This window comes from Oncorhynchus keta, chromosome 10, assembly GCF_023373465.1.
Source record: "Oncorhynchus keta strain PuntledgeMale-10-30-2019 chromosome 10, Oket_V2, whole genome shotgun sequence".
In the NCBI taxonomy this organism is placed as follows: Eukaryota; Metazoa; Chordata; class Actinopteri; order Salmoniformes; family Salmonidae; genus Oncorhynchus; species Oncorhynchus keta.
Window position 1 is genome coordinate 79,851,089 of NC_068430.1, and position 14,118 is coordinate 79,865,206.

Sequence of the window (14,118 nt, forward strand, 5' to 3'; positions counted from 1 at the left end):
TTTCACATCCTCCTTCAGATGTTATTCTTTCCATATTTACACTGATGTTATTGGCAATGTATAGTTTGACTTGTTGAAATCCCCCCTTCTACCAGTTGGCCAGAAAGCTTTCCTCTGGTTCCTGCAGTCTGAGTTCAGTGAGGAGAACCTGCAGTTCTGGTTGGCCTGTGAGGAGTACAGGGTTACCCCCCATGGCAGCAGGGGTTAAGGCCCAGTCTATGTACTGCCAGTACATCAACCCTGGTTCACCACAGGAGGTAGGTGGATATTTGTAGATGCTGTCTAAATGTTGTATATACATTTTACAGACGTTGTATAGATGTTATTGTGAATGTTTAGAAGTAAGTAAGCCTTGTCTGAGTCCAGAACAGTCCAGAGGGGTTAGAGCCCCCATTTCTCATATTTCTGTAGCATAAGGAAGCTCGATGTAAAGTACATATTTGGACAGGATGTTATTGAACATATTTACAGGCGTTGTTGAACATTGTGTGTGTTGTTGCCAGGTGAACCTGGATGCTGAGACCAGGGAGGCTCATATTTAGAGTGATGGAGGAGCCTGCATTTAACACATTTATTGGCCCAACAACATTTACCACCTGATTGGCCAAAGACTCTTATCCTGTTCCTCGTTCCCCCACACTGCCTGGAGGCCCTTAGGGTTCCTTAGATATTCCACAGCGCCACCTGCTGCCCCGGAGGACCCACACAACAACATAATAACAAGCTGTGTTTTATAACAACATTATAATTTATATTTATTCTCAAGTCTTAGTATTTACTCATATGTGAGTTGTAAGATGTTTGTGTTTATCATAAATATGGTATAGTTCTTAGATGTTATTGGTCCATAGTTTTAACAGATGTTATTGGTCCATCCATATTTAGCAGATGTTATTGGTCCATACCATATTTAACAGATGTTATTGGTCCATATTTAACAGATGTTATTGGTCATATTTAATGTTATTGGTCCATATTTAACAGATGTTATTGGTCCATATTTATTTACAGATGTTATTGGTCCATATTTAACAGATGTTATTGGTCCATATTTACAGATGTTATTGGTCCATATTTAACAGATGTTATTGGTCCATATTTAACAGATGTTATTGGTCCATATTTAACATATTTAACAGATGTTATTGGTCCATATTTAACAGATGTTATTGGTCCATACACATATTTAACAGATGTTATTGGTCCATATTTACACATATTTAACAGATGTTATTGGTCCATATTTAACAGATGTTATTGGTCCATATTTAACAGATGTTATTGGTCCATATTTAACAGATGTTATTGGTCCATATTTAACAGATGTTATTGGTCCATACACATATTTAACAGATGTTATTGGTCCATATTTAACAGATGTTATTGGTCCATATTTAACAGATGTTATTGGTCCATATTTAACAGATGTTATTGGTCCATACACATATTTAACAGATGTTATTGGTCCATTGGTATTTAGCAGATGTTATTGGTCACATACACATATTTACAGATGTTATTGGTCACACAGATGTTATTGGTCCATATTTAACAGATGTTATTGGTCCATATTTACAGATGTTATTGGTCCATATTTCCATATTTAACAGATGTTATTGGTCCATATTTAACAGATGTTATTGGTCCATACACATATTTGTTATTGGTAGATGTTATTGGTCACATACACATATTTAACAGATGTTATTGGTCCATATTTAACAGATGTTATTGGTCCATATTTAACAGATGTTATTGGTCCATATTTACAGATGTTATTGGTCCATATTTAACAGATGTTATTGTCACATACACATATTTAACAGATGTTATTGGTCCATATTTAACAGATGTTATTGGTCACATACACATATTTACAGATGTTATTGGTCCATATTTAACAGATGTTATTGGTCCATATTTAACAGATGTTATTGGTCCATACACATATTTACAGATGTTATTGGTCCATATTTACAGATGTTATTGGTCCATATTTAACAGATGTTATTGGTCCATATTTAACAGATGTTATTGGTCCATGTTCCATATTTATCAGATGGTATTGGTCCATATTTAACAGATGTTATTGGTCCATATTTAACAGATGTTATTGGTCCATACAGATGGTATTGGTCCATATTTATCAGATGGTATTGGTCCATATTTACAGATGTTATTGGTCCATACACATATTTAACAGATGTTATTGGTCCATCCATATTTATCAGATGTTATTGGTCCATATTTATCAGATGTTATTGGTCCATATTTACAGATGTTATTGGTCCATATTTATCAGATGTTATTGGTCCATATTTAACAGATGTTATTGGTCCATATTTATCAGATGTTATTGGTCCATATTTATCAGATGGTATTGGTCCATATTTAACAGATGGTATTGGTCCATATTTAACAGATGTTATTGGTCCATATTTATCAGATGGTATTGGTCCATATTTAACAGATGTTATTGGTCCATATTTAACAGATGTTATTGGTCATACACATATTTATCAGATGGTATTGGTCCATATTTAACAGATGTTATTGGTCCATATTTAACAGATGTTATTGGTCATTTACACATATTTATCAGATGTTATTGGTCCATATTTAACAGATGTTATTGGTCCATATTTATCAGATGGTATTGGTCCATATTTAACAGATGTTATTGGTCCATATTTAACAGATGTTATTGGTGCCCACATATTTACAGATGGTATTGTGTCCAGGATGACATTTGTGCCCAGGATTCAACATGTATGTGCCCATATTACATGTATGTGTCCTATTTACAGATGTATTGTAACCGTATTTACTAGATGTCTTGTGTCCAGGATATACATGTATTGCCCAGGATTAGAAACAGATGTATGTGCCCAGGATTACATGTATGTGTCCAGGATTACATGTATGTGCCCAGGATTACATGTATGTGTCCAGGATTACATTTATGTGCTCAGGATTACATGTATGTGTCCATGATTACATGTATGTGTCCAGGATTACATGTATGTGTCCAGGATTACATGTATGTGCTCAGGATTACATGTATGTGTCCAGGATTACATGTATGTGCCCAGGATTACATGTATGTGTCCAGGATTACATGTATGTGCCCAGGATTACATGTATGTGTCCAGGATTACATGTATGTGCCCAGGATTACATGTATGTGCTCAGGATTACATGTATGTGCTCAGGATTACATGTATGTGCTCAGGATTACATGTATGTGTCCAGGATTACATGTATGTGTCCAGGATTACATGTATGTGCTCAGGATTACATGTATGTGCCCAGGATTACATGTATGTGCTCAGGATTACATGTATGTGCCCAGGATTACATGTATGTGCACCAGGATTACATGTATGTGTCCAGGATTACATGTATGTGCACCAGGATTACATGTATGTGTCCAGGATTACATGTATGTGCTCAGGATTACATGTATGTGTCCATGATTACATGTATGTGCTCAGGATTACATGTATGTGCTCAGGATTACATGTATGTGCACCAGGATTACATGTATGTGTCCATGATTACATGTATGTGCTCAGGATTACATGTATGTGCTCAGGATTACATGTATGTGCTCAGGATTACATGTATGTGCAGAGTTAATTGGATCGCATTTTGAACTAGAGTGAAATGTAGCCGTAACGAGAAACCTGTCTACTTTATGTTCTGGTGAGGTTAGGGCTGTCCATGTCCCATAACTTTCAGAAACCTGTCTACTTTATGTTCTGGTGAGGTTAGGGCTGTCCATGTCCCATAACTTTCAGAAACCTGTCGACTTTATGTTCTGGTGAGGTTAGGGCTGTCCATGTCCCATAACTTTCAGAAACCTGTCTACTTTATGTTCTGGTGAGGTTAGGGCTGTCCATGTCCCATAACTTTCAGAAACCTGTCTACTTTATGTTCTGGTGAGGTTAGGGCTGTCCATGTCCCATAACTTTCAGAAACCTGTCTACTTTATGTTCTGGTGAGGTTAGGGCTGTCCATGTCCCATAACTTTCAGAAACCTGTCTACTTTATGTTCTGGTGAGGTTAGGGCTGTCCATGTCCCATAACTTTCAGAAACCTGTCTACTTTATGTTCTGGTGAGGTTAGGGCTGTCCATGTCCCATAACTTTCAGAAACCTGTCTACTTTATGTTCTGGTGAGGTTAGGGCTGTCCATGTCCCATAACTTTCAGAAACCTGTCTACTTTATGTTCTGGTGAGGTTAGGGCTGTCCATGTCCCATAACTTTCAGAAACCTGTCTACTTACACAGGTCTGTTCTGAATGAGCTACACAGGTCTGGATAGGTCTACACAGGTCTGGCTGTCCAGGTCTCTGTCCCATAAAACTCTCAAAAACCTGTCTATCTTTATGTTCTGGTGAGGTTACAGGCTGTCCATGTTCACACTTTCAGAAACCTGTCTACTTTATGTTCTGGTGAGGTTAGAAAGGCTGTCCATGTCCCAGGTAACTGTAGGTGAACACAGAAACCTGTCTACACTACATGTTCTGGTGAGGTTACACAGGTCTGTAGGTGGCCCAGGTAACTTCTACACAGGAAACCTGTCTACACATGGTCTGGATGAGGTCTACACAGGTCTGTCCATGTCCCATACACAGGTCTGGAAAGGTCTACTTTATGTTCTGGTGAGGTTACACAGGTCTGCCCATGTCCCAGGTCTTTAGGAAACAGGTCTACTTTATGTCACTGGTGAGGTTAGGGCTGTCCATGTCCCATAACTAGGTCTACACAGGTCTGAAAGGTCTACACATGTTCAGGTTAGGCTGGTCCATGTCCCATAACTCTTAGAAACAGGTCTACTTTGTTCTGGTGAGGTTAGGTCTGTCCATGTCCCATAACAGGTCTCAGAAACCTAGGTCTACACAGGTCTGGCTAGGTCTCCAGGTCCCATAACTTACAGAGGTCCTAGGTCTACTTTATGGTCTGGCTGAGGTCTACACAGGTCTGGTCCATGTCCCATAACTTTCAGAAGGTCCTAGGTCTACTTTATGTTCTGGTGAGGTCTACACAGGTCTGTCCATGTCCACAGGTCTTTCAGAAACCTGTCTACACAGGTCTGGCTGAGGTTAGGTCTGTCCATGTCCCATAACAGGTTTCAGGAAACCTGTCTGGATAGGCTTTATGTTCTGGTGAGGTTACACAGGGCTGTCCATGTCCCATAGGTCTTTCAGGTCCCTGGTCTGGAAGATTACACAGGTCTGTCATCTGAATGGAGCTCCTCTACTGTTCTCTATCTGTCCAATAAAACCAGCAAAAACACAGTTGAAAAAGCAAGGTCGTTATCTGATAATGTGCTTGACTGAGGTAAATACACAGGTCTGGTGGAATTTCACACTGGAGAGCAAAGCAGGTCTGGGAGTCTAAACAGGTCTGGGAGGAGGACAAAGACAGGTCTGCACTAAACAGCAGCTCTGAGGTAAAGAGGAAAGGTCTGAACACAAAACACCTGACACAGGTCCCATAGGTCACAGGTCTGGATAGGTCTACACAGGTCTGGATAGGTCTACACAGGTCTGGCTAGGTCTACACAGGTCTGGCTAGGTCTACACAGGTCTGGATAGGTCTACACAGGTCTGGTCTACACAGGTCTGGCTAGGTCTACACAGGTCTGGCTAGGTCTACACAGGTCTGGCTAGGTCTACACAGGTCTGGCTAGGTCTACACAGGTCTGGATAGGTCTACACAGGTCTGGCTAGGTCTACACAGGTCTGGATAGGTCTACACACAGGTCTACACAGGTCTGGTCTACACAGGTCTACACAGGTCTGGATAGGTCTACACAGGTCTGGATAGGTCTACACAGGTCTGGATAGGTCTACAGGTCTGGCTAGGTCTACACAGGTCTGGATAGGTCACACCCATACACAGGTCTGGCTAGGTCTACACAGGTCTGGCTTGGTCTACACACACCCATACACAGGTCTGGCTAGGTCTACACAGGTCTGGCTAGGTCTACACAGGTCTGGATAGGTCTACACAGGTCTGGATAGGTCTACACAGGTCTGGCTAGGTCTACACAGGTCTGGCTAGGTCTACACAGGTCTGGATAGGTCTACACAGGTCTGGCTAGGTCTACACAGGTCTGGATAGGTCTACACAGGTCTGGCTAGGTCTACACAGGTCTGGATAGGTCTACACAGGTCTGGCTAGGTCTACACAGGTCTGGCTAGGTCTACACAGGTCTGGCTAGGTCTACACAGGTCTGGATAGGTCTACACAGGTCTGGCTAGGTCTACACAGGTCTGGATAGGTCTACACACACCCATACACAGGTCTGGCTAGGTCTACACAGGTCTGGCTAGGTCTACACAGGTCTGGATAGGTCTACACAGGTCTGGCTAGGTCTACACAGGTCTGGCTAGGTCTACACAGGTCTGGATACACAGGTCTGGATAGGTCTACACAGGTCTGGCTTAGGTCTACACAGGTCTGGCTAGGTCTACACAGGTCTGGCTAGGTCTACACAGGTCTGGGATAGGTCTACACAGGTCTGGATAGGTCTACACAGGTCTGGCTAGGTCTACACAGGTCTACACAGGTCTACACAGGTCTGGCTAGGTCTACACAGGTCTGGCTAGGTCTACACAGGTCTGGATAGGTCACAGGTCTGGCTAGGTCTACACAGGTCTCTGGTCTACTACACCCTACACAGGTCTGGCTAGGTCTACACAGGTCTGGATAGGTCTACACAGGTCTGGCTAGGTCTACACAGGTCTGGATAGGTCTACACAGGTCTGGATAGGTCTACACAGGTCTGGATAGGTCTACACACAGGTCCAGGTCATACACAGGTCTGGCTAGGTCTACACAGGTCTGGCTAGGTCTACACAGGTCTGGCTAGGTCTACACAGGTCTGGATAGGTCTACACAGGTCTGGATAGGTCTACACAGGTCTGGATAGGTCTACACAGGTCTGGCTAGGTCTACACAGGTCTGGATAGGTCTACACAGGTCTGGCTAGGTCTACACAGGTCTGGCTAGGTCTACACAGGTCTGGATAGGTCTACACAGGTCTGGCTAGGTCTACACAGGTCTGGATAGGTCTACACAGGTCTGGATAGGTCTACACAGGTCTGGATAGGTCTACACAGGTCTGGATAGGTCTACACAGGCCCATACAAGACAAAAGAACTCTGTTGCGTTACAAAATGTCCACAGGTTTTTATTCACCTCCTTTGCATTGGAATACAGTATATGGGAGAAACGTGTGTCTCAGTTCTGAAGACAGTGCAACACGAGACAAGAATCACACAAAACGAAATACTCAATGGCCCCTTCAATACACACGACAGAGATCCCAAATGTCGACCGTTGACTATCTGGGGTGCATCTCAATATTCCTCTGTTGGCATCCTCACGTTCCTCATCTCCTTTCCTTGTCTCCGAGGCGATAGCAAGCAGCCAAGTCTACCAGAAAAACTCACCAAAACTGACTACTACAGCACCATCTATTGGAGACGTGGTTATTACACTCCTCAGCTGTGACGTCAGTCCATACAGCCTAGCAGCAGTGACAAACACATTGTATTCGTTCCAAATGCCGCCCTACTCACTATACAGTGCACTACTTTAGACAGAGCCCTATGGGCCCTTGTTCAATAAGTACAACACTATATAGGGAATAGTGTGCCATCTGGGAGACATATTTAACTTCTATCTAGCACAGCGAAAGCAGTCAGAGCAGACAGACAGAATAACAGAGTTTATTTGGAGGTGCTGGGTGGCAGGGTGGTTGGGATGGTTGTTTCCTTTAGAGGGGGTTGGTTTCACCTCCGCCCCCTTCACAATACTCAGTCTCTTGTGGAGTTTCGTACTGGCTCGGTGAGTCACCTCTTCCTCTATCTTGTTCCTGATCGCCACCTCCAGGCCCTGGGGGGAACAGCAGGGGACATGGGATTGGGAGCAGCCACACAGATTCATTCATATACGACTTACATCATCGCCTAAAGAAAAGCATTCCTCACCTCAGGACATTTCAATGGGGGACAATCCAGGACATGTCTACATACATACATCTGCATTCATCTGCGTTTTTGTCCGTCAGAGTACAACTCATCCCTACTTTTTCGGATGAGTTGCACACGTTATAAGATGGGACAATTTCTGGGTCCTGTCTGGGTCCTGTCAGGGTCCTGTCTGGGACCTGTCTGGGTCCTGTCTGGGACCTGTCTGGGACCAGGTCTCAGGTCTGGGTCCTGTCTGTAGACAGTCCTGTCTGGGTCATGTCTCAGGGGTCTGGGTCCCACAGGTCTGGACAGACCTGTCTGGGACCTGTCAGATGGGACCTGTCTGGGACCTGTCTGGGTCCTGTCTGGTAGGTCCACACAGAAACAGACCTGTCTGGATTCTGCTCTGGGTCCTGTCTGGACAGACCTGTAGGGATTCTCCTCAGTCTGGTATGTCCCACAGAAACCGTCTGGTTCTACACAGGTTCTCAGATGGGATGTCCCATCTGTAGACAGTGCTGACACAGGTCTGGTAGGTCCACAGAAACAGTGCATGTCTGCCTCAGATGGTATGTCCCACAGAAACAGACCGTACTGGATTCTCCTCAGATGGTATGTCCCACAGAACAGACCGTCTGGATTCTCCTCAGATGGTATGTCCCACAGAGACAGACCGTACTGGATTCTCCTCAGATGGTATGTCCCACAGAGACAGACCGTACTGGATTCTCCTCAGATGGTATGTCCCACAGAGACGTCTGGATTCTCCTCAGATGGTATGTCCCACAGAAACAGACCGTAGTGGATCCTCCTCAGATGGTATGTCCCACAGAGACAGACCGCAGTGGATTCTCCTCAGATGGTATGTCCCACAGAGACAGACCGTAGTGGATTCTCCTCAGATGGTATGTCCCAGACAGACTGTAGTGGATTCTCCTCAGATGGTATGTCCCACATCTTGGTGGGAGTCGGGTGAAATGAGCGGCCACGTCCCCGTTGTATACAAGTGGTAGCCCCCAGCCCGTATACAAGTGGTAGCCCCCAGCCCGTATACAAGTGGTAGCCCCCAGCCCGTATACAAGTGGTAGCCCCCAGCCCGTATACAAGTGGTAGCCCCCAGCCCGTATACAAGTGGTAGCCCCAGCCCGTATACAAGTGGTAGCCCCCAGCCCGTATACAATAGCTAGTCCCCCAGCCCGCCCTACAAGTGGTAGCCCCCAGCCCGTATACAAGTGGTAGCCCCCAGCCCGTATACAAGTGGTAGCTGCCCGTCCATACAAGTGCTGCCCCCAGCCCGTATACAAGTGGTAGCCCCCAGCCCGTATACAAGTGGTAGCCCCCAGCCCGTATACCTGTCCTATAGCCCCCAGCCCGTATACAAGTGGTAGCCCCAGCCCGTATACAAGTGGTAGCCCCCAGCCCGTCACAATGGACTAGCCCCATAGCTACTGTCCTATAGCTGCTGTCCTATAGCTACTGTCCTATAGCTACTGTCCTATAGCTACTGTCCTATAGCTACTGTCCTATAGCTACTGTCCTATAGCTACTGTCCTATAGCTACTGTCCTATAGCTACTGTCCTATAGCTACTGTCCTATAGCTACTGTCCTATAGCTACTGTCCTATAGCTACTGTCCTATAGCTACTGTCCTATAGCTACTGTCCTATAGCTGCTGTCCTATAGCTACTGTCTTACCTTCTTCAACTGCTGTTGCTGTACCACTTTAACCTTCTTCGGTGCGATCGACCTCCCTGTGAAACAGCAGCAACAAGTGAGGGGTGAGATTTGTAACCAACAATAACACCTCAGAGTAGATATTTATTGACCCCCTTACAAAAAACACACCGTGGTTAAAGGGGCCAACAATAACACCTCAGAGTAGATATTTATTGACCCCCTTACAAAAACACACCGTGGTCCTAAAGGGACCAACAATAACACCTCAGAGTAGATATTTATTGACCCCTTACAAAAACACACTGGTTAAAGGGGCCAACAATAACACCTCAGAGTAGATATTTATTTACCCCCTTACAAAAAACACACCGTGGTTAAAGGGACCAACAATAACACCTCAGAGTAGATATTTATTGACCCCCTTACAAAAAACACACCGTGGTTAAAGGGGCCAACAATAACACCTCAGAGTAGATATTTATTGACCCCCTTACAAAAAACACACCGTGGTTAAAGGGACCAACAATAACACCTCAGAGTAGATATTTATTTACCCCCTTACAAAAAACACACCGTGGTTAAAGGGACCAACAATAACACCTCAGAGTAGATATTTATTGACCCCCTTACAAAAAACACTGTGGTTAAAGGGACCAACAATAACACCTCAGAGTAGATATTTATTGACCCCCTTACAAAACACAAGTGGTGGTTAAAGGGGCCAACAATAACACCTCAGAGTAGATATTTATTGACCCCCTTACAAAAACACACTGTGGTTAAAGGGGCCAACAATAACACCTCAGAGTAGATATTTATTGACCCCCTTACAAAAAACACACCGTGGTTAAAGGGGCCAACAATAACACCTCAGAGTAGATATTTATTGACCCCTTACAAAAACACACTGTGGTTAAAGGGACCAACAATAACACCTCAGAGTAGATATTTATTGACCCCTTACAAAAAACACACTGTGGTTAAAGGGGCCAACAATAACACCTCAGAGTAGATATTTATTGACCCCTTACAAAAAACACACTGTGGTTAAAGGGACCAACAATAACACCTCAGAGTAGATATTTATTGACCCCCTTGAAAAAAACACACTGGGGTTAAAGGGGCCAACAATAACACCTCAGAGTAGATATTTATTGACCCCCTTACAAAAAACACACCGTGGTTAAAGGGGCCAACAATAACACCTCAGAGTAGATATTTATTTACCCCCTTACAAAAACACACCGTGGTTAAAGGGGCCAACAATAACACCTCAGAGTAGATATTTATTGACCCCTTACAAAAAACACACTGTGGTTAAAGGGGCCAACAATAACACCTCAGAGTAGATATTTATTGACCCCCTTACAAAAACACACCGTGGTTAAAGGGGCCAACAATAACACCTCAGAGTAGATATTTATTGACCCCTTACAAAAAAACACACGTGGTTAAAGGGGCCAACAATAACACCTCAGGTAGGACCCCTTACAAAAACACCGTGGTTAAAGGGGCCAACAATAACACCTCAGAGTAGATATTTATTGACCCCCTTACAAAAACACACCGTGGTTAAAGGGGCCAACAATAACACCTCAGAGTAGATATTTATTGACCCCCTTACAAAAACACACTGTGGTTAAAGGGGCCAACAATAACACCTCAGAGTAGATATTTATTGACCCCCTTACAAAAACACACCGTGGTTAAAGGGGCCAACAATAACACCTCAGAGTAGATATTTATTGACCCCTTACAAAAACACACCGTGGTTAAAGGGGCCAACAATAACACCTCAGAGTAGATATTTATTTACCCCTTTACAAAAAACACACCGTGGTTAAAGGGGCCAACAATAACACCTCAGAGTAGATATTTATTGACCCCCTTACAAAAAACACACCGTGGTTAAAGGGGCCAACAATAACACCTCAGAGTAGATATTTATTGACCCCCTTACAAAAAACACACCGTGGTTAAAGGGGCCAACAATAACACCTCAGAGTAGATATTTATTGACCCCCTTACAAAAAACACACCGTGGTTAAAGGGGCCAACAATAACACCTCAGAGTAGATATTTATTGACCCCCTTACAAAAAACACACCGTGGTTAAAGGGGCCAACAATAACACCTCAGAGTAGATATTTATTGACCCCCTTACAAAAAACACACCGTGGTTAAAGGGGCCAACAATAACACCTCAGAGTAGATATTTATTTACCCCCTTACAAAAAACACACCGTGGTTAAAGGGGCCAACAATAACACCTCAGAGTAGATATTTATTGACCCCCTTACAAAAAACACACCGTGGTTAAAGGGGCCAACAATAACACCTCAGAGTAGATATTTATTTACCCCCTTACAAAAAACACACCGTGGTTAAAGGGGCCAACAATAACACCTCAGAGTAGATATTTATTTACCCCCTTACAAAAAACACACCGTGGTTAAAGGGGCCAACAATAACACCTCAGAGTAGATATTTATTGACCCCCTTACAAAAAACACACCGTGGTTAAAGGGACCAACAATAACACCTCAGAGTAGATATTTATTTACCCCCTTACAAAAAACACACCGTGGTTAAAGGGACCAACAATAACACCTCAGAGTAGATATTTATTGACCCCCTTACAAAAAACACACCGTGGTTAAAGGGGCCAACAATAACACCTCAGAGTAGATATTTATTGACCCCCTTACAAAAAACACACCGTGGTTAAAGGGGCCAATAATAACACCTCAGAGTAGATATTTATTGACCCCCTTACAAAAAACACACCGTGGTTAAAGGGGCCAACAATAACACCTCAGGGTAGATATTTATTGACCCCCTTACAAAAAACACACCGTGGTTAAAGGGGCCAATAATAACACCTCAGAGTAGATATTTATTGACCCCCTTACAAAAAACACACCGTGGTTAAAGGGGCCAATAATAACACCTCAGAGTAGATATTTATTGACCCCCTTACAAAAAACACACCGTGGTTAAAGGGGCCAACAATAACACCTCAGGGTAGATATTTATTGACCCCCTTACAAAAAACACACCGTGGTTAAAGGGGCCAATAATAACACCTCAGAGTAGATATTTATTGACCCCCTTACAAAAAACACACCGTGGTTAAAGGGGCCAACAATAACACCTCAGAGTAGATATTTATTGACCCCCTTACAAAAAACACACCGTGGTTAAAGGGGCCAACAATAACACCTCAGGGTAGATATTTATTGACCCCCTTACAAAAAACACACCGTGGTTAAAGGAGCCAACAATAACACCTCAGGGTAGATATTTATTGACCCCCTTACAAAAAACACACCGTGGTTAAAGGGACCAACAATAACAAAGCCAACACCCCGCCTCCGTTTCGGTAAATCGTTGAGGGATGGTTCTGATGGGTTGAACTATGCTCATCATGAGGCATTTATAAAAAGTTATATTCTTCGAGAATCAATGGCTATAACCTTAGGACAGCGGAGTCAATCACCACCTTCCGGAGACACCTGAAACCCCACCTCTTTAAGGAATACCTAGGATAGGATAAAGTAATCCTTCTCACCCCCCCTTAAAAGATTTAGATGCACTATTGTAAAGTGACTGTTCCACTGGATGTCATAAGGTGAATGCACCAATTTGTAAGTCGCTCTGGATAAGAGCGTCTGCTAAATGACTTAAATGTAAATGTATGTAGCAATTGCTGATTGTACCCTTAAGCCAAACAGATTTGTAACAAGTACTGTAGAAGTTTTAAGCTAAGTTTCCATTTGGAGCAGCCCATAAGGGAATCAAGGTTAGCTAGCTGGCAGGGGAATGGAAGACCAGGCACTGTGTAATCGTTGTGTGACTGATAATGCCATTACAAATCTCCCTATAAATAGCTAAGCTGCCCTACAGTTCTCCTTCACGAGTTGGCAGCAGGGCCAGTAAATAGAGGCCTAAACATCGGGACAACTTTCGAATGTATCTTGTTATGAACATGCGATGCAATTCAAATGATTGTGCTATGATGAGTTCCATTTGAAGGGGCGCCCGCACCCTTGATAATCTAGTTCCCACGCAGTTTTTCCAATAGAAACTGTCTCCTCACTGAACCGTGTTTGAGCCAGCATGTCCGCCGCAACACGTCGCAAATACTTTTTGAGTATATTTACGGAGTCCAGGCGAAATCGCTAGAATACAAGACATCAACCATATCACTCTGTACCTACCTCCTTTTCTGGGACCTTTGTTTTTTTGAGGTTTCTTGGTTCCACCGGGCTGCGCTTTGAACTTCTGTTTACCTTGCGCCATCTTGCCTCGAAGCTGTTTTCGCCGTATTGTTCCAGACCGGATGTAGATGGGCGTTACAAACATGGCATTCTGGGATACTAGAGTACTGAGGTGTGGAAAATACGAAAATAGTCTCTGGAAGATTTTTTGAACTGAATCAATAAAATGTTTGA

The 14,118-nt window shown here is 43.5% G+C and overlaps 1 protein-coding gene across 50 annotated transcripts; it reads right to left on the reverse strand.

Moving 5' to 3' along the window:
* Nucleotides 1–7,187: 7,187 nt before the first annotated feature.
* On the reverse strand, nt 7,188–14,029 carry c10h19orf53 (chromosome 10 C19orf53 homolog). Of its 50 annotated transcripts, none has more exons than XR_008145544.1 (8): nt 12,751–12,898; nt 12,139–12,206; nt 11,527–11,594; nt 10,802–10,869; nt 10,466–10,533; nt 9,993–10,264; nt 9,683–9,859; nt 7,188–7,910 (listed from the first exon to the last, which is right to left on the reverse strand). XR_008145544.1 is itself a non-coding variant. In XM_052528183.1 (3 exons), exons 1-3 carry the CDS (start codon nt 14,027–14,029, stop codon nt 7,695–7,697), a joined length of 417 nt encoding a protein of 138 aa, XP_052384143.1. In that variant the 3' UTR covers nt 7,188–7,694. The 50 variants fall into 50 exon arrangements, 1 of the variants encoding a protein (XP_052384143.1); XR_008145520.1 differs by lacking the exons at nt 10,466–10,533; nt 10,802–10,869; nt 12,139–12,206 and adding exons at nt 12,003–12,070; nt 12,411–12,478; nt 12,615–12,682 and having other exon boundaries at nt 11,527–11,934; nt 12,751–12,879; XR_008145530.1 differs by lacking the exons at nt 10,466–10,533; nt 10,802–10,869; nt 12,139–12,206 and adding exons at nt 12,071–12,138; nt 12,411–12,478; nt 12,615–12,682 and having other exon boundaries at nt 11,527–11,730; nt 12,751–12,878.
* Nucleotides 14,030–14,118: the final 89 nt, after the last annotated feature.

Coding starts and splice junctions, on each gene's coding strand:
- c10h19orf53 (XM_052528183.1), bottom strand. CDS start 14,029: ATGTTTGTAACGCCCATCTACATCCGGTCTGGAACAATACGGCGAAAA. Junction 9,739..13,884: donor CAAAGGTCCCAGAAAAGGAG/GTAGGTACAGAG, acceptor GCTGTTTCACAG/GGAGGTCGATCGCACCGAAG. Junction 7,911..9,682: donor AGCAACAGCAGTTGAAGAAG/GTAAGACAGTAG, acceptor TGTTCCCCCCAG/GGCCTGGAGGTGGCGATCAG.